The 20316-nt window shown below is 52.4% G+C and overlaps 1 protein-coding gene across 5 annotated transcripts in view; it reads right to left on the bottom strand.

The window, feature by feature from the left end:
• The window catches only part of ACOX2 (acyl-CoA oxidase 2), a 29137-nt gene extending 9682 nt beyond the window's left edge, over positions 1-19455 (bottom strand). Inside the window, exons 1-13 of one of the 5 annotated variants that reach the window (XM_008519801.2) lie at positions 19333-19443; positions 17017-17188; positions 16431-16593; positions 16067-16218; positions 15576-15683; positions 13249-13368; positions 12813-12928; positions 11955-12124; positions 9798-9960; positions 8461-8651; positions 6645-6824; positions 4919-5024; positions 714-931 (exon numbers count right to left, since the gene is read on the bottom strand). In XM_008519801.2, the coding sequence (XP_008518023.2) occupies positions 714-931; positions 4919-5024; positions 6645-6824; positions 8461-8651; positions 9798-9960; positions 11955-12124; positions 12813-12928; positions 13249-13368; positions 15576-15683; positions 16067-16218; positions 16431-16593; positions 17017-17176 (1847 nt within the window). In that variant the 5' untranslated portion in view covers positions 17177-17188; positions 19333-19443. Of the gene's footprint in view, positions 1-713; positions 932-3877; positions 4138-4918; positions 5025-6644; positions 6825-8460; positions 8652-9797; positions 9961-11954; positions 12125-12812; positions 12929-13248; positions 13369-15575; positions 15684-16066; positions 16250-16430; positions 16594-17016; positions 17271-19332 lie in introns of those variants that run through there. The other 4 variants (XM_070577001.1, XM_070577004.1, XM_008519808.2 and 1 more) reach the window with 4 other exon arrangements.
• Between the last annotated feature and the right edge of the window lie 861 nt (positions 19456-20316).

Genomic DNA, 20316 nt, shown 5'->3' with positions numbered 1-20316 from the left:
AAAAACTGTTCATCTTGAAGCTGAGAGAGGATTAAAGTAAGTTTAGTCAACTTGATAAGAGTTTGCTTAAGTACATTCAACAAAGACAAGGATATATTTGAAATAAACAATAACCCAACCTTAACCTTAACATATAGCTTAAGGGCCCATGCTCTGGGGTCAGACAGGCCCAGGTTGTACCCAGCTCCTCCTCCAGATAATTGTGTGACCTTGGGCAAGTTACTCAACTCCCCTAAACCTGTATTTCCTCCTGAGTAAAATGGGGAGCTTAGTAATATCCACTTCAAAAGGCTGTAAGGATTAAACGAGATGATGTAGGTAAAAGCTTTTTGTATAGTGCCTGGCACACAGAAGTGCCTCTTAAATATTAGCTATGATTAAGACTCAATTTTAATATCAATACATATTATTAATATGTAGTATGCTTCGTTTTATTAATATTCCTTAGATACTGTTCCTATTTCCTTGACAATCTTGAAGAGTTCAGTTGAGGTTGGTGGGTAATTTATTCTTAAGCATTTTTATTTCTAGTTTTTTTCCATTTTTTCTTTCATTAATTCCTAATGCTTTATTTTGGTGTAATAACGGAGGGTGTAGACCGCTCCGTGGCTGTTGCTGCTTTTGCCCGACCCCATGAGTGAGGTTTTAGAGTCTGAAGAAAGGGTCTAGGGTTACTCTCTGATGATCACCATGGTTTGAGGGCCACCACTCACCGGACAAGGAGGAGCAGGTCCAGATAGGCTGTTCTCGCCATGTCAACTTGGGCCCCAGACAGGAAGCCATCGTGGAGAAAGTCGCCCGTGTTAGTCAGGATGCCATGAAGAGCATAGAGATCACACAGGCGTCTGAGCACCTGCCGCACTGCTGGTTCACTCTCTAGTTTCTCCAGAGCTTCTGTAAAACTCTTCACGGTGACGTAGTAGCAGTGTGCCTACAAAGACACGAAGACGCCTTAGCCTCTGACTTCTGGTTTCTGCCTCCAGAAGTCGTCCTGGAAGCTTGGCAAGGCGACTGGAGGAAGCTTGCTGTGGCCGCGTGTGCCCAGAGGGCTGACGAGCAGCCGCCTTTTCTCCTAGCTCTCTGCGGGTCCACTGAGCCTTTTTGATAGTGTGTGTGTGCATGCACATGTGTTGGGGGCTGACAGGCTCTGGAACTTGGCCCTTAGTTTCCTCATTTTGTTTGGGGTAGTTTCAAGTAGGTTTGGAAGTAGAGAGAAAGAGTACAGGAGTACTGGAGGCTGGCCTGGGACCCTGGGGGATAGCACCACTTTTCTTAAGAACCCAGCTCTTCATTGTCTGCCGTGTTCAAGGCAGTGGTGTGTTTATGTGTGTGTGTGTGTTTGTGTGCGCCTTGGCTTCAGAAAGTAGGGGTTCAAGATGTACATGAAATTTATCCCAGCTGGAGTGTAAACTCCTTGAGATAAGCTGGGCTGTTTAGCTTTTATGCAATAGTTCGGCTCCATCAGTGGTTAAAATAACCAGTTGGTAAGTGACCACTGTCCTCAACCCAGTGAGAGAGCGCTCTCTGCCAGCCAGGTTCCTTCCTTGGGACCCCCTCTTCCCTGCAGCCCAGCAACTAATACATTAATGGCCGACCCAGCAGGAGGCCTTCAGGACCCTGCTTCCCTTAGGCCTGAAGTCCTTTTTTTCCCCTAAGGAAGATTTTACTGAGCTAACATCTGCTGCCAGTGTTCTTCTTCTTGAATGTGAGCCACCACAACACCTGCCACTGACAGATGAGTGGTGTAGGTCCATGCCCGGAAACTGAGCCCAGGCCACTGAAGAGGAGAGCACCGAACTTAATCACTAGGCCACCAGGGCTGGCCCCTGAAGTCCTTTCTGATTGGTTGATGGCTCTGTCCTGGTGGTTGTTAAGTATTTTGAATACTCCCCCTCTCCCCAAGACAAATGCACGTAATTATTTTTATCAGGTAGGATATATGAGTTCCATGGGGGCCAGGGAGGAGGAAAGAGAGCATATAAAACAGGTCTCAAATTTTTACCTGCATACAGATTACCTGGGGATCCTGACAAATGCAGACTCCAGGATAGCGAATCTCTGCGTTCTAACAAGCTCCCGGTGATGCCCATGCTGCTGGGAGTGACTTTAAGTAGCAAGACTTAGAGTGTTTTGAGTGTTCAAAAGGGGTTTCCCAGGGGGACAAGGAATGGGGGAAAGGTCACTGCAGGCAGAGGGAACTTTGTGTGCACAGGGCTGTATTTTCACGAGGCTGCAGGTAATTTACTGAGGCTGCAGCACTGGGGTATGATGAGGTGGTGACGGCAGCCAGGTAATGAAGGGCTGTGAATGACAGGTTGGGATTTTATTCTGTGCGGTGCCCCCAGAGTCTTCAACGGGTCAGTGAACTGACCTGGTTTCTCGCTTGCAAAGAATCTGCCTTTCCCAGGGAGGCCTCACTCACCCCTCTGCCCCCTGGACCTGGTGTGCTCACAGCCGTGCTGCGTGGCTGTGGAAGAGGAGGAGCCGTGCTCCGTTATCCTTGCCGGGTCCAGTGGCCCTTGGTGCTCAAACTGGACCCGGTTTGGCAAAACTGGACACTTGCTTTTTTCAGCTAGGCCCTGCTTCCCTGTTCTAACTGAGGGCCATATCCTTAAATTCTCAGGGCCCTTGGTTGAGGAGAGGCGTGGTGAAGAGCTGCTGGAGGCCCAAGTCTCTGCTTTGGAAGCAGGATGAGGACCGGAGAGACAAGGTGGCCTCCAGGCTCTGGGGAAAGCCTGAGCCAAACCTTGGCACCATGCTTTCAACACAGTGAACTTTATTTACTTTGCTGTGTGTGGGTTTAAATCTTGTCTCCTGCCTCATTTGGGGGTGGGGGTGGGATGTGTAGCATTTATATGCTAGGTGCCTCTCTAAGTTTTACATGTATTAACTCATTTAATCTTCATGATAATCCTACAAGGTAGGTACTATTATTAGCTCCATTTTCAGATGAGGAGACTGAGGCATGGAGAGATTAAGTTCCTTGACGGGGGTCACATGGCTGGTAGAGGGTAGCAATGAGACCCAAGCAGGGCAGTCCGGCTCCCGGCCAGTTAAGAGTCTGTACTCTTATCTGCTCCCCTGCGTTGCCAAAGTCACCAGAGACTGAAGCTGCCTTATGATGAGTACCAGCGTTTGCCCCAGTGGTCCTGGGGACTGACATCTCTCCTGCGCAGGGTCTGAGATTATGGGACCAGCGCCCAAAGGGCTCTTCCGTGACCTTTTGTTTTACAGACAGGAAGTTAAAGCCCAGAGCGGGAAGCACTGCCTGAGGTCACACGACAGGTCATGCACAGAGCTGGGACCAGAACTTAGGCCAGGGTTCGCTGTTTTTTGTCCGTCCCTCTGCCACTGTTCCTGCCCCCTTGAGTGGCTGTCACTCTCTGCTGCACATTTGTGGTTTCCAAATGGGAGCTGGTTGGGTGCTTGAGGTTTCTGTAGAGTAGATGGCCTCCCAAAGCGCAAAGCTCAGAAAGTGCAGACTTCCCTGCCCTGTGACTTGGGAGACTCAGCTTGGGCACCCCGTCCCCAGGAAACTGCACGCACTTGCTCTTCTCCCGCAGGCTGGCTGGGCTCACCTCCTTCCTTCACTCAGGCACAGTGGCTTCCCCAGGGCACGGCTTGCATCCATGGGGGAAAGGAAAGCAAAGCATCTTAACTCAATTATTTCCTACCTCTGGGACTAAACCCCGCTGAGTTCTACTTCCTCAGCCTTAAAACAGAGATTACTCTGCTCTCCCTCCCAGGGCTGTGCGTGTTAAATGGCGTGTGGCCCTGGCAAGCAGTGTCTGGTCCATTGGAAGGCAGGGCATAGGTTTGGAAGATGGATGGATAATGGGCGGCTGTGGTTCCTTTTTCGGTAGTCTGGTGAGAACACAGCCTTAGCGCACCCTCTGTGTTGAAAGGACATGTAGCACAGCAGGAGTGCCCCTGCAGTGGACTGAGCAGAACCGAGGGTGGCAGAGTTAATACCAGCCCCTACTGGTGTGATGGAAGTGGTGGGTCACCAGGTGGCGCTCATGCCCAGCCTGCCCCACAAGGGACACTGCAAAACACACCTTCAGGGCTCTCCTTGCGAAGACTGCCATTTTCAGGGTCTGATGCCTGAGGATTGAAGTGATCACCGTGGTTTTCCAGCTGTAGGTAGGGTCAGAGTCCCAGGTGCCTAAGCTAGAACTCAGGAGTCATCCTTATCCCTTTCCCAGCCATTACTCTCTGAAGCTTGTCCCTTTCTTCTACCCCCTTAATATCTCTGCATCTACCCACTTCTGTCCATGCCTTCTGCCAAGTTCAGGATCAGGACCACCCTCAGCCCTGGCCCAGACTGCTGCTGCCTGCTCCTAACTGGCCTCTAGCCTGCAGTCCATTCCTCCTCCTGCAGCCTCCATGATCCTTCCAGAATGAAACTGATCACTTCACTCCCTGATACATGCTCTGGGGTCCCATGGCAACCCTATTTCCTCATCACAGGGCTTCCTTGTTCATAGCTGTGTATGGGCACTGTGGAGCCCCCGGTACACAGCCCGATGCCTGGTGTTGAGTGGGTACTCAAATATTTGCTGACTGACTGTGAATTATGTACAAACACAAAACAGTGAAAATTGAATCCGACATCTAAGGATTGCCTGTGGGGCTAAGGGGAGACTTGACCTGCTTTTCTTTCTGGGAGGAAATATTTGAACAACCTGAAGCAAATCCAATAACACTGCCTCATTACGTTTTTCCCTAAGAGCCGCCAGCAAGATGGCTTTGGAGTTAAGTCCTTTAATTAAAATACCCTGGACTAAAGCCTTGGGAGTGAAATGAGGGCAGCCGCTGAGCAGGGCTGGGGAATAATGGCAGAGCTTGGATTTTCCCAGCAGGGTGGCCTGCTGAGGCACAAAACGGCCTCCTTCGGCTTAGCTGATGGGCAGCTCACCTTAGCAGCCTGAAGGTGTATGACAGTGGTTCTGTTCCAGGCCTCGTGCTCGTCCGCCCCGGATCGCATCAGAGTCTGTATGTGATGCACTGAGTCCTTTGTGAGCCTGAAGGCCAAAGAAAAAAGGTTCAGTTTCTTGGCCGAGAGGGAAGATTGATGGAGTTTGGTCCCAGGCTGCCTGGGGTCTCTCAGAAGTAGAAGTAATTCCCATTTATTGACCACTTATGTGTTACAAAGAAGTGCTTGATATACATTATCTCTTTCACCCTTTTAGGGGCGGGCATTCCCAATTTAAAATGAGGAAACCTGAGTCCCAGGGAGCTTAACTAATTGGTTAATGAGGGGACCTTAAAAAAGAAAAGAAAACCAATTCTTGTCCTCTAAACCACTCAGTTGGTCGTTTGCCATTTAGCTAATGTTTGTTCTTTTAGTTTCTATTCCCTGCCCTTCCACTCATGACCCTTGGAATTTGTGTGCAAAACAAACTGGTTTATTAAACAGTTTTTATTTTGCTTTGTCAGGGAATGGATAAGCAGATGTCACACTGAGTTCCAAGAAAAAAGCAATATAATGGCACTTTAGTTACCCTGAGCAGCCTTATTTTGCCCTTCCACCTCCCTCCAACTAAAATGTTAGCTCTTCAGGCTGGCCTGGTGGCATAGTGGTAAAGTTCGTGTGCTCTGCTTCGGTGGCCTGGGGTTCGTGGGTTCGGATCCTGGGTGCGGACCTACACACTGCTCATCAAGCCTTGCTGTGGCAGGTGTCCCACATATAAAATAGAGGAAGATGGGTGCAGATGTTAGCTCAGGGCCAATCTTCCTCAAAAAAAAAAAGTTAGCTCTCTGAGGCCCAGGTGTTTTATCAGACTGGTTTGTTGATAGATCCCTAGTGCCTAGAATGGAGCCTGGCATATTGTAGGCTCTTAAGAAGTATTTGTGGAATAAATAAATGAACATCCCCAGTTGCTTGTGATCTTGAAATAACTACTAACCATCCCTGGGACCACAGGTTGGGATATAAGACTTCTTATGTACTGAATATTTTTTCCAGGTCGTTTTTGGTGATTTAGTTGGGGAGGGGTTCAGAAGGTCTCCTTTTTAGGTAATTAAAGCTCTCTGTCTTTTTTGCGATGATGTCCGGCTTGGCCAGGACTCTTTGTTCCCAGCCCCTGGCATGTTTGCACATGCTTGACACAGTTGGTGCCTGACAATATTTGTTGAATGACAGACTGGATGAGTCCCTGGTCTTGTCCTTGTTCCTTGGAGCCTACTACACCGTGGAAATAAACTAATTCTATCCCTTGATATGGTCATATTTTTGGAAATTATTTTTAGATTGTGGAATATTTCAAACCTATGAGTACGACTTTATTTATTGGTATTTACATCCTGATACATTCATAGTATTTACAGATGAGTACATTCTTTGTATTACAAATCACAATAAGAACCTAAAGATTTTAAAAATCCCTTGCACTGGTCAGAGAGGTGATGTCCTTCTACTGGCTTGACCAGAATGGGGAAGCGATGGTGGCCCATGGCTGATGGGTGTGACTTCCCCTCCTCTCTGCCTATGCTGGCAGGAGCTGAGAGGACTGAGGAGGCTGGGGAAGGGAGTAGTTTTGGGAAGAGTATCCATGAACGCCCACCCAGCCAATCCCAAAGGCCTTCATGGGGGAAGGAGCCTGTCCCCAGGTGGGATGGCTGATTTCTCAGCTCTGGCTCACCTGGCTGCCACGTGTGCCCAGGCCGTGGTATAGAGCTCTGGGTGGAAGAAGTCGGCTGCCCTCTGGGCCGGACACCTGGCCAGGTCAGGTGCGGTCAGGTATGCAACAGACTGAGGGAGAGACCTCTGCAGAGTGGGGCCCAGGGACACCTGAGTTCGCTGGTAGCTCTTCACCAAAAACCTGCGGAGTGGGGGTGCGGGCAGGGGAGGGGGTGCGGGCAGGGGAGGGGGTGAGGAGTTGCAGGACAGCCCAGCACTCCTCTCCCCCAGAGATATGCACTCGTATACTCCCTGTGGGAGAACCAGGGTCACCCCGTTTCTGGCCCCGGTCCTCCACCCCCAGCCAGCCTGCTGTGGGACCCTCAGAAAAGTGCATCCCGAGGCTGAAGTGGTGGAGGCTGGGCGGGCACTCTCAGATCCTGAACGTAAACCCTTTGATATATGAGCAAACAGAATCTTTTCTGTGGCCTAGGATCATGTGATTTAGGGATATATGATGGATCGTACAGTGACTGCGGAAATCAAAACTTCCTTAGCTGCAAAAAGGAGAATAGATGCAAGAACGCTAAGATGAGTGGGAAGATTATAGGTGACTCTCAGCTGCTTCCTTGTGATGACCCAGCGCTTACAGGCTCTGGGCTCAGAGGACCGTGGATTTCCATGCAGCTCTGCTGAGACCTGTGTGATGCTGTGGAAGTTACTTCACCTCCCTCAGCCTCAGTTTCTCCATCTCTAGATGGGGATGATAATGCTCACCTGATAGGAGGTTTGTGCCAACTGAATGTCAAGGGCTTGGCACAGTGTGTCTAATACATGCTACTGTATTCATTTTGTAATTTGAAAAATCCCCAATAAAAGTTATATATTAAAAAAAAATTCTAAGAAATGTTATATAGCATATTTGCCAGTAAACTGCATGGAGAAGCCACCTGAGAACAGGTAAATGTGAAAGGCCTCATCAGCCACGCTCCCCCACAGACATAGGAGAGAGAGGAGGCCACCTCAGCCACTCCTTCCTGCCCCTCGTGGCAGCCTCCCCTGTGCAGGCCCTGTGCTAAGTCTAGGGACACAGCAGCGAGCACTGCGGGTGGGCTGCCTGCCCTCAAGGAGCTCCCGGTCACACACAAAAAGACACGTGCAGATTGTGATAACCACTCCGAAGGGAAAGGACAATGCTGAGACGGAGGACCAGGGTGGTGTTAGTCTAGACTGAGTGGTCAGGGAGGGCATCTGAAGGAGGCGTCATTTTAGCAGAGACCTGAGGGATGAGAAGGAGCTGGCCGTACAACAATAAATTGGGGGCAGAGAGTTTTAGGGGGAGGGAAGTGAGTACGAAGGCCCCATGGTGGGAAAGAAGAAATGTGTGGCTGGCAGAAGTGAAGAGGCAGGAGCGTGTGGGAACAGGATAGAGAGGGCGAGGACCTGGAGGCCACAGTGTGGAGGGCGGCATTTTCCTATGAGCAGAGGGAAACCATTGAAGAATTTTAAGCAAGGGAAAGATGTGATTGTCTCCAGGCTTTGAAAAGATCACTCTGGCTGCCCGTGGAGGACTGGAGTGGGGCAGGGAGGAAGCGGGAGACCAGGGAGGAGACTGACGCTGTTGTCTGCAGGAGGGGACAGTGGCCTGGCCGGGAGCTGCAGTGAATCTGGGGAGAAGTGGATGGATTGGAGACATACTGTGGGAGCTGGACAGTCCCTGAACAGCGCTCCCCAAAGTCTGCTCTCTCCTTAGGCATGGGACGGATGCTTCAGCCCAAGTAGAAGCCCCCAGGGTTTCCCAGGGGCTGGGCAGAGGCCTGGGCCAGTCGTGGGCTTACCTGGCCATCTGTAGGTAAAGCACGGTGTTCTCACCCTCAAAGGTGCAGGAGGCTGTCACTTTGGTGACCAGCGATGGCAGGCCGCTCAGCTTTGAGTAGCCATGTCCACCGCAGGCCCTGCGGCACAGCTCGGCCCCATAAGTGCAGAAGTCCGACACCATGGCCTTTAAACCTGCACTCAGTGCGTGAAGCTGCAAGAATAGGAAGGGGGTGAGGTGGTGTAAGGGGGTCCTCCAGTAACAACCATACACTCATTGAGCACCTCCTGTATGCTGAGCACAACTCTGTGAAGTCAGAATTATCTCCTCAGCTCACAACTCTATGAATGAGAAGGCTGAGACTCAGAGAGGTTCTGTGACTCACACAATGAGGCCATGTAGCTGTAGGAGCAATAAGGACACAAGAAAACTGTCCAGGCCAGTGTCTCCAGGATCTTGGAAAAAGGATGTTTCTTGGATGGGGCTCACCGTCATCCAGGAATTATGGATTTTGCTGGCAAGCAGAGGTTTTGGAGAGCTGGCCTGTGAGGATGGATGTCCATCATCAAGCCCCTGTCTTGAGTTGTCGGTGGAGCTGCCAGGCAGCAGGCCTGGTTTGAGTTTTTGGTTCTTGAAAGCTCCTCACCATCTTCAGACTTTTAAGTCCTCAGGAGGAAGGTCCTGTCCCTTAACCTCTCTGTACTTTGCTTTCCTCATCTGTAAAATGAGGCTATCAATGGTGCCTGCTGTACAGTCCAAGGACTAAAGAAGCAACACTTATAAAGCACAGGGCCCAGACACACTGACTCTTAGTGTACGTGTGAGCCCATGGTCCTTGATCTGAGACCCTTTGGGCCAGATGTGTTTTGGAATCAGATTATTTTTTGAATTTCAGAAAAGTGAAGCAGGACATTTAAGGTAGATTATATATAATATGCCTAGAGGAGTCTGGGGCAGCCTTGGAGATCAAACACATTAATGTTTCTGCTGCAAAATGTACTCACACTCAGCGGGATAAATCAGGTCAGTTCAGGTCAAACTGCGCCACCGAATGAGATCTACACGCCTTTTGGTTTCCGGAGCTTTTTGGGTTTTAAATGCACATCAGGCATGGGTGCACCAGTGTTCCATATGCTATGTGTAATTATCTCCTCTAACATTTTTGGAGCTTTTTGGGGGCCAGACAGGTGGATTTATGTGTCGGGGTACAGTTCATCCTGGCTGCCCTGGGATGTTGGAAGGCTGGGGAGGGGGAAAACGAAGGAGCCCATGGAAGCAGGACTCGGGCCGTTTCCCCATGGGCCAAACAATTTCAGCCACCCCATCCCAGCTCCCGCGCCCCCCGCAGACAGCAGAGACCTCAGGCAGGAGGCTGAAGTCCCTGTCCAGAATGGCATCGTGGGAGTCATGCAAGAATTCCAAGAGGCTTCTCGCCAGGAAATGGAAGGCATAGGCTGTTGCCAGCTGAGGAAGGAGCTTCTGCTGCTGCGTCTGGTAGTCCAGGATTTTCGCCTCTGGCTCACTGTGGGGAAGAGAAGCGAAAGGTTTAGAAGATTGCTACATCCCACATTCACCTTCGCATATCCCCAGTGCCATAAAAGCCTTAAGAACTGACAGTTCTTATATCTCATTACAAAACTTGATCTGAACTGACATGGGGCTTGTGATAATCTTGTGAAATCCCATCTCACATGAATATCCACTTATTGCACTGCAGAAATACTGATGTGTTGGCTGATGGGTGCTGCCCCTTGTGGGAGACGTTTATAAAATTACAGCATATGCACCTATTATCCTGCTGAAATCTGGAAAGCTCTGAATTCCAACACTTCTAGTTCCAGGGATTTTGGGTGAGGGCTTGTGGCCCTGTACCCCTGATGATTTGAACCTTGACCTTTCGCTGCCCTGGTGCTCTTGCTGTGTGCTGGGAAACACGTTGAGCCTAAGAACTCTGAGGGTGTGAGGGGTCCATGGTCACTATCTGTGCGTTGAAAGAAGGTGTGAATGTGAGAAGCCTCCACGGCCGCCGATGGGGAGGAATCTGGGTCTCCTCGTTGGGCCAGCAGCCCCTCTCCTGGACATGGGCTATTATAACCATCTTTGGGACACTTCTGCCATCCGGAAAACTGGGCTCTGGACAGGACATCATCGGCAGCACCGTCTTTTCAGTGCCTCTGTCCCCTGGAGAAGATTCAGCCTGCGATTCTGAAGCCCAGGCTGGCTGAGGGTGCCGTGGTTTGCCAGAGAAAATGGCCCTGGGCTAAGGGCCTGGCACGCTTTGTTGCATTTCATCCTCAACACTGCCCTGAAAGACCATTCCTCTCATGTCCATTTTGTCAATGAGGAAGCTCAGGAACAACGAGGCTGGTGGCCAGCCTAAGCTCCAACAGACAGCAAGTGGCCTAGCTGAGTGTGGCACCCAGGTCTGCCTGGCATCTGACCCTCTGTCCGTTTGCATTACAGTTCTGGATCCTTGAGTCCACAGCATGAAACACCACCAGGCTCTTGGACTGGGGGTTCTCAGGTTCCAGTCCTGGTGATCTCACTCTTCACTTTCTAAAGTAAGAAAACTGAGGCCCAGAGAGCCCAAAGGATGTGCCCAGGGTCACTTAGCAGAACTGAGACAGGAACTACCAGGTTGAAGCCCACCGCTCAGCCCCATGAGTTCAGTCAGTTATGCTGTGTCCAGCTCTACCCTCTCTTCCTGTGCCCGCTCTGTGGCACCACGTGCCCAGGCTCCATTTTGCTGTAACCTGGAGGAGTCCATTTGGGACATATTTATTCTAAAAAATTATTTGTCATTTACTTGAAATTCAAATTTAACTGGCAGTTCTGTATTTTTATTTGCTGAATTGGGCAACTGTCCATATGTGCGCATGCATGCATGTGTGTGTGTTTGTGTACACTTAGTTAAAACAGAGAGTACAATTAGCCCTTGCTCTTCGGTGCCATGGAGTGGAAGGAGTGTTAGCTGGACACAGCCACGTACAGCAAAATGGATCTAGACTTGGACATACCACAGTCAGATGTTGACAGATACAGCTAGACAAAACCAACTTCAGCCATATGTGGTCTGGTGTGACAGTTGGACTTTGCCAGACACACTCACTCACACCTTGACAGAAGAAACTCAAGAGCCACGGTCACCTGCTGCTTGGCAGCTGGCTGGCCCAGACCTACTCAGCCAGGCACAGCCACAAGACCCCAGTTGGACTTGGACAGACTGAGGTCTGGTGGTACAGGGCCAAAGACTCACAATCACAGAGCCCGACGGGGCTGGACATTGACAGACCCAGGTCAGGCCAGCTGGTCAGCCGAGGTTAGAGGGAGCCAGGTAGAGACCTCACAGATGTGGCCAGATGGGCCAGGTCTGAGCAGACTACGTGTGTGTGGCGGGGGTGTGTAATGCATGCTCCCGGCACCCTGCTCGGGCAGAGGGGGTGGTGTCAGGCGGCAGGCTCTGTGGGACTGAGAGGTAGCCCTGTCTGTAGTGGTTGGCCTCTGGGTGCGCCTTGCCTGGGCCGGAGCCGGGACTGGTGGCGTATGATGGAGTAGCGAATGGCGATGACACAAGCCTTTTGCAGCTCAGCTGTGATGCCCGGTAACAGCTCCACCCGCGTCACCACCATGGAAAGGTAGTTGCTCTGTGCTGTTCCGAGCTTGATGTAGGTGCCATCTGGCAAGACCTGGTGGACCAAGGATGGGCACTGGGTCTGAGCCAAGGCTCTCTAGGCTGCCCCACCCCAGAACTGTGGGCCTCCACGCCCTGCGGGCACCACAGTTCTCAAATTGCTCACCCAGAGCAGACACAGCCGGCCAACAGCCAGAATGCCGTTGTATGGCCACACTGATTGTTAAAACAGAAACATATCCATGCTTGTTGCTCAACAGCCACTGCCCCAAGTGCCCTGGTTCATAGCTCCTCTCCTGGGACACCCTGGGTCTCCCTACGATCCACAGCTAAAGGTTATGCTTGGCAAAATGGGGACCTCCAGAACTTTCTCCAGCACTCAGCTGGTGTCTGTTCAGTGATGGTTATGTCTAGGCCTCACTGCAGATAAATAGGACTGTCCTCTCCGCCTCATCCTTCTTCTTCTCACATCACCTTGCCACCCTACCCTATGATTGCTCTGCCACCCCATGAGGTGAGCCTTTACCTGTGAGAACTCTGAGGCTCAGAAAGGCCAAGTGACTTGCCCAAGATCACACAGCTCCTAAGCTGGGGTTTTACCCAGGTCTATGGGAGCCTCTGTGGGGTGGGAGGTGCCCCAAACTCAGCTCTGTGGAAGAGGACCGAGAGCCAGCAGCAGTCTGCGGGGGGCCGTTGTCCCCTCTCCAGGCATGGCAGGCCTGTAGCCTCCCCAGGCTCCCTACCCGTGCAAAGCGGCTCAGCATGTTCTCCCTGGGGACCCGCACGTGGTCCAGTTGCAGGAAGCCATTGTCTACATGGTCAAGGCCCATCTTGGGCCCAATGTCTCCAACAGTGATTCCTAGAAGATGGAGATGGGAACATCCTTCAGTCGAGCGCTTGCTGTGTGCCAGGTACCACACACCCACATTCTAGCTCACCTGAGCCTCACAGAAGCCTGTGACACTGAGGTCATTACACCTGTTTGGCAGATGACCAAGCTGAGGTCAGACAGGTGCTGAATCTTGCTCAAAGTCACCCAGTCAGTTAGCACCAGGTCTGTCCAACTGGACCCAAGGGCGACATGTCCCAGCTTCTCCCAGGGACCTCTAGGGCCCCGGGACAGGGAGGCCTGGCAAGGTTTCCTCCTGGCAGGGGCTGGAGGGAGCAGCAAGGGCTTACCTGGCAGTGGGGTGTGGTCCTGGAGGCTCCGGATGGGTACTATAAAGGCGTGCATGCCCTGCCGGGCTCCCGAGCAGATCAGCTGGGCCTGGACCAGGGCATGGGTGGCTGACCGTCCCACTGAGGGCAGAGAGATGAGAGGCCCAGAGTGATCCCTGGGCATGAGGCCCTGGTGTACAGAGCAGACGGCTGACCCTCTCCATCGGAACCTGGATGTGGGCCCAGTCTGTAATGGGTTAGGAGGACCAGTGTGGTGGTGTGGGGGAAGGGCAAGGCTCTCTGTGAGGCTGGGATGAGGGTTAGTTTGATCTGCCCCAGAGGATGTGGGTCGGGGGGGATCACAAGGAGCCTGGAGGGTGAGGGGCGTTTTCCAGGGGAGCCACCCAGGGAAGAGTGTGCAAGGTGGAGGGAACAGGATGCTCAGAAGCTTGAGGACTGGATGGGCTTGGTGGGGCCAGGCAGTGGAGAAGGTAGCATTCAGCGCAGCAAAGGGCTGCTTGTTCAGGATGCCCCTTGACTCACATGGCCTTGACTCATCCTTAGAAATAACTGGAACCATTCAAAGAGCTGGCTCTTTGAGTGGCTGGCTCTGGAAGGCACTGGGTTGGAGGGATTTATGCAGAGCCATTTGGTGGCTGGAGGTGCAGGGGGCTCAGTCTAAATGTCAGGGATGTGTAGCAACTGCCCTACGATTACACAGGCAGGAGCCCCATGGTGTAGGGAGGCTCAAGGAGGCTCATGGAGATCTTGAGGGGACCAAAGCGCCCTGAGCCCTCTGGGTGCTTTCTCTTCCAAAGGCAAAGCTTGACAAAGGCTATGGATTTTAACGAAAACGGCCTGAATGGAACAATCCGGGAAAGCTTGGCATCTTTTAAAATTTGGTTCTGCTACAAATGTGTTGCTCTTGAGTGATTTTCTTTGGAATCAAGGAGACAGGGTCTTTAGGTCAGAGCTGCTGGGGTTTGTGTGTCAGGATCCATGCAAGAACACTGGTCCCAAGTGACGGGGATGTGTGCATCACTCCCCGACCCCAGCTCATGGCACCTTTGGGGCCTCAAAAAGTTACTGATCCCAGAGAGGAGGGAACCACCCCCAAAGAGCCAAACAAATCTAGCAGTGACTTGCTCAAGGCACTGCGAAGGGGGCAAGCTTTTTTTTTCTGTCCTCAAAAACCTATTAATGAATCACTCTGCCATCAACCTAATAATAATAAATACAGATAATTATCATTTATTGAAACCCAGGTGGTAGCAAACCCTCTGCTAGCGCTTTCCAGTTCTCACAGGGCATGTGGGATGAGCCCCATTTTCCAGATAAGGAAACTGAGGCTCCGAGAGCAGGTTGCCGTGTTCAAGGTTACTGGCCTGGAAGGGGCAGAACTGGGATTTGAATGCTGTCTGATTCCAAAGGCTGGCTTCTTTTCACTGCTGTTTTGACAGCTGTCATTCATTTTCTCTCTCTCTCTCTCATTGCTCTCTCACGTCACTCTCTTATTTCTCTCTCCTCTGTCTCTCTCATTGCTCTCTCCCTCTCTCGATCTTTCTCCCTGTCTCTGCTTGTCTGTCATCTCTCTTTCTGCTTAAGTTGGACTCCTCACATTTGTTGTATTTTTTTCTTTCCATATAAGTGTTTCACCAAATGGGTCCCCAAGTGCCACAGATGCGTGCTCAGAGGTGTATTCTCACACTGGGGGAAGAGGGCCTTGGGGGCACCCCCTCCTTAGGCTTTGGCAAATCACTGACCCTGGGGGAAGCGCGGTGCAGTCGCCACCTGGTGGCCTCAGCAGGAGGTGCGGGGCCAGTGGCCTGATTGGCGCTGGCGGCAGGCCAGAGCCTTTCCGGGGGTCTGGGGGTCTGAGGGTCCAGGGCTCCGGAGCACGGGCCCTGAGCGGTGTTTCTCTCTCACTGTGTAATTGCATGGCCCTGGACTCTGGCTGGTGGCAAGCTTTGGGAGATGAGAGGAACTGGGGTTATGGGGAGTTCCTGGGACTAGCCCAAGTGTGTGTGTGTGTGCGTGTGTCTGTGTGGGGGCCGAGTGTGTGAGAGAGCTCTTGGCCCTCATGCCCCAAAGGCTGGGTCGGTTTCCTCAGCTACTTCAAGGTTCCCTTGGGGTCCTCTGAGCCACTCACTGATGAAATTCTTCCTATCCCACCTATTTTACAGAGTAAAACAGTGAGGCTCAGGGAGGTGAATTGACTTGCCCGAGGTCCCCAGCCTAGAACAGGGAATCAATCTGAGTTCTGTTGGACATCAAAATCTGTGCTGTTCTGCCATCCAGCTTTGTTCTCCCTGGGGACAGATGGGGCTGGGGGATGGATGGATACTCACGGTCCCCAGGCCACCATTTGATGGCAGTCATTGTGGGGCTGTGCACCACAAACTCCTGGGTGGCTGCATCGTAGGTGGCTTCAGTCTCCAAGCCCTGGAGATATGTCCCTTGGAATCAAGGAGGGGAGTTAGATGTCAGGCCAAAGGGGAATCTCCCCTGGGGAGCAGTGTCTACGCAGGCCTGGAACTCTCAGGCACCAGCCCTGTGTGGATGGGGGTAGCTCCAGCTGTGGGCTGTGTGGGGCACACATAGCCAGCTCATGACAAGGGATGGTCGCTGACATTTCCAGAAGGGGTGACTTGCCCCACTGCTACCCATACAATGTTCATGTAGATTAGAAAAAGGCACCCCTTCCTCAACACCCCTGACCGCCACCTGCTGTAACGTTTTCATCTTAAACACACCAATCTATGACTCCCGAGAAGTGGACGGGCCCTCTGGGACTGTGCAGTGTGCTACCTGTACCCTGCATGCCACAGCCCTGGCTCACCATGTCCCAGTTCTGTCTGGGCGTACGTCCCGATGATCTGGAACTTGTTGCACACTGGGACCCATTTAGCAATCTGCTCCTCTGAGCCCAGGCTCCTGAGGGCTTTTAGGAAGATATGCTGCAAACTGAAGCCCAGACTTCCAGAAAGGGCTCTGTAGGGGAGAGATGCTGTGGTTGAGCAGCCTGTGGGAGACAGGGGCCCAGGTACCCTTAGCTAGAGCAGGGCGCTGGAGGGAAGGGGCACCTGGCATCCTGGTTCCCAGCAAGTACTGCCTTTGTTGGGGGCAGCAGCTCATGGGATAAGGGGCTTCCGGGGGATCCCAGGTGAATTCCTCTCTGGTGGAGCTGCCCTGGGGGTGAGCACCTGTAAGCGTAATATGCTTCACGACTGTCTTCTGCCCAGCCCTGGCGCTGTGCTAGCATCTGCAAGTGGAATTTCTTCTCAACGGCGGCCTCATAACATTCACTCTGGGTCAGGAAATAATTATCCTTCAGGCTAAACTCTGGGTCACTGTGGATGATGCTCTCTGCCAGGGACAGAGAAGAGAGGGCTTAGAGACCTGAGTGAGGTTCCTGGCACCTTCAAATCTTCCCACCCAGGTGCCTCATGGACAGGGAAAGGAAGTCAGACATTACTGTTATTTTATAGATGAGACGCCTGAGGCCCAGAGGTGGGAAAACGACTCGTCCAAGGTTACAAAGCTATGCAGTGGCAGAATAAGGACCAGCATCCAGGTCTTCTGCTGCCTAGGACTTTTCTATCGCTCAAATGGGCTCAGGGAATATTGACATGTTAAAGATACCTTTTAGTCCAAAGGAATGAATCTCTAACAGTTGAGTTTTGAGAGAAAAGTTTGTTATCTGAAGGTAGGACTGCTAGTGAAAGACTCTTCTTCCAGGAAAAGCACATGGGGACAAAGCAGATCCTTCGTTTCCCAGCCTCCTCTTACCGACTTTCCTCCGGAGTGCAGTGTCCTGGGCCCCTCCATCAAGGATGTTGGTGAGCCGCTCCACGTCGAAGGTTTGCTTGTACCTTTCACTCTCTATGTCGGGGTGCACTTGCCTGCTCCAGGTGTCCCCCATTGACACTCGGTGCACTGGGCTGCCCATCCTCGCCTGGATCTGCGTGGGGTTTGAGGAGAGACACTGCTGGCCTGGCTGCTCTGAGCCCTGGGTGGTGCTAAGAACCTGTGGGTAGGAGGAACTGCCCAGGGCTGAGTGTCAGCCAGGGCTGCCTAGTGGAGGAAGGAACGCCCCTGAAATATTTGAGTGGCACTCCATCCCCACACTCCTCCCTGTGGGCACTTGGCCGAGTACTAGGCATTGTCTAGGTGTTGTTTGCAGTAACCATTCAGTGAATGGTAGTTCAACACCTGTTAGCCAAGGTTTGGACAGGGTCTGATCACCAAGCTCACGCTCTGTTCACTGCAGTTTGCATTACAAGCTTTGCCTGGGGAAATTCTCATGACAAATGGATGAAGGTCACACATGAAGAAAATTAATCTTAGGTTAAGTGTGTGGGCTCTAGCCACACAGCTGGAGTCTGTGCCACAAAGTACATGCTGTGTCCGCACTACAGCCCTGCCATGGGGGCTCACTGGGGGGACCTCTGGTCCCATTCACCTGGTTCCCTAAGGCCTAGGCTCATTTGACCCATTTCTGTCAGCCTTGAGGGGTACTGTGGAGCCGAGGGGAGGAAGGTTGCTCCCTGTCTGTGAGATGTTCCCCTTGAAACCCCTGTGTGGCCCCAGTAGCCAGGGTGGACCCAGCATCCTTCATGGTAAATCCTTGGCCTCTTAGAAGCCCCTGTTCCCCCAAGCAAGGCAGCCACCAGGTATGCTCCATTCTACTTCTCGAGTCCCTCGAATCCATCTAGTCTATTCCTTCCATCCCCCTGGCTACCGCCAGCCCACCATCATTTCTCTCCTGGCCTCGGGGTCTCTCTTGTGTGTTCTCCCAGCTGCCAGGGAGACCCCGTAACTGCAATTGCATTGTTTTCCTCCCCTGCTTGGAATTTGCTCCTCGGTGCCCACTGTTTTGGGATGAGGTCCATGCTCCCTGCCATCCAACCGCCTCCCACCCCTCTCACCCCTCACCCCATATCCCCTGCTCCCCCCACCCCAGGCTTCCTCTCCATCTCCTGCTAACCTGCCCCCCTCCACTCCCTTTCCTAGTGAGCCCCAGGATCTAGGGACCCCTCCCCTAAGAAGCCCTCTTGACAGCAGCACCCCCTGGGGGAACAAAGCAACCCTTTGGTGCCCCCACTGGGTGCTATTAGAGGGGATAATAAGGAACAGTTCTTTATTTACTCCAATGTCCCTCTTCCAAGGCAGTGAGTGACCAGGGGGCTGGTCTGCTTTGCCTTGGGGCCTGCGAGCCTAGCTCACCGGAGGCAGGCTGTCAATCTCTCCTGCAGGCAGCCACTATTTTGATTCCCTTTCTTCTTCACCACAATCCTGGAGATACGCTCCTGTTACAATTACCATCTTACAGAAAGGGCAGGAGCCCAGGGATGGGGGGAGACTTCGTAAGTTCACACAGCCACATGTAGCAAATGGGAGTCCTACAGAGGCTTCCAAACTGATACGCCTAAGTGGGTGACAGGGCCGTGGGGATGTTGACAAGGGGCCTGGAACGTTCAAGGAGCCCCCATCATCTGCCCCCTGGACCCCTGCAAGGCTGCCTGGCCTGCATCCTCTCTTCCTGGCCCTCCTCCTCTCTGCCTCTTGTTGCCTCCATTACAACTGCTGCTGCCTCCTTGCTGTGCTGGCACATTCTAGGCCTCACCCCTCTGCTGGGGCTGTGTCCTCTGCCTGGAGCACTCCTCCCCAGATGTCCTCATGGCTCCCTCGTTACCTCCTTCAAGTCTTTGATCAATGTCACCTGGCCTGTGAGGCCCACCGGGCCACCCTCCCTAAATCCCCAGCCCCTCCCCCGGCATTCCCAATCTTCCTCACTCTGCTCTCCTCTTTCTCTTTTCACTTATCCTAACTTACGAGATAATTTACTCATTTACTGAGTTTTTATTTATTGCTGTCTCCCCCTACCAAAGGTGAACCCCAGGAGGACAGGGTTCCTTGTCACATCAGTGCCGTAGCTCTAACACCTAGCACAGGGCCGGGGCCACAGGTGTTGCCTAGTAGATAGTGTTGAATGAAAGAGAGCAGCGCTCAGAGTCATCAGGAGTGGCAGGGAGGGTCGTTACTCAGGGGGTCAGGGGTCTCCCAGGCCCTTCCTTGTCCCTCGGCGCTGCTCGCCTAACTCACCTCCGTCCTGTGTCCTGTGTAGTCCTGTGTCTGCACTGTGGGTGTGGCCTGACCTCTAGCTGCCAGCCGAAGCCTGTCATTGGCAGGCCGCCTAGCCCCTTTCTCCTCCCCTAGAAGGGCCGGAAGACTGAAGGCTCTGCCTGGCAGGCTGTCAGCTCTTGGTTGAACTCGCGGCCTGTTCTCTCCTGCCCCCTAGGTGGATGTGACTGTGGCCAGCTGCCACCCCAGCACTGGGCTGCCCTGGGAGAATTTCTGTGAGGATGAAGCAGGATAGATAGCTTAGCACGAGGCTGGCTGGGCAGCTCCGTGAGTGCCAGCTATGGGACCCCCGTCTTTCTCTTCCTCTCCCTGCCTGTCTGGCTCCGTCTCCCAGGGCCTGGGCCTGGTAAAATGCACACACTTTCCCTCTGCAGAAGGAAACACCACAGTCCCCAGTTGGAATCCAGAGACCTGGGTTCAGATCCCCGAGATGTGACTCTGAGTTCTTTCACTTCTCTAAGCTTCCCTCCCCTAGTCTGTAACTCACAGGGTCTAAAGGAAAGCTCTTGGTCAATTCTAAAATCCTAAGCATTTGACACTGGAGATTATTACCGTTTTCTTGGTTCCCCATGAAAGAATTTCTTTTTTTTTTTTTTTAAGATTTTATTTTTTCCTTTTTCTCCCCAAAGCCCCCCGGTACACAGTTGTGTATTCTTCGTTGTGGGTTCTTCTAGTTGTGGCATGTGGGACGCTGCCTCAGCGTGGTCTGATGAGCAGTGCCATGTCCGCGCCCAGGATTCGAACTAACGAAACACTGGGCTGCCTACAGCGGAGCGCGCGAACTTAACCACTTGGCCACGGGGCCAGCCCCCCATGAAAGAATTTCTTAATTCCCAGGAGTGATGTTTGATGCTGGAATTTCTGATTCTTCAGCAGCTTGCTGGTGAGGTATTCACGGGCAGATATGTGAGGTCTTCGGTTGTACAGGATGCATTGATTTGTTTA

The sequence above is a fragment of the Equus przewalskii genome, chromosome 15 (genome assembly GCF_037783145.1).
Source record: "Equus przewalskii isolate Varuska chromosome 15, EquPr2, whole genome shotgun sequence".
In the NCBI taxonomy this organism is placed as follows: domain Eukaryota; kingdom Metazoa; phylum Chordata; class Mammalia; order Perissodactyla; family Equidae; genus Equus; species Equus przewalskii.
The sequence above is the reverse complement of the archived record's forward strand: the minus strand, read 5'-3'. Positions and strand labels throughout refer to the sequence as shown.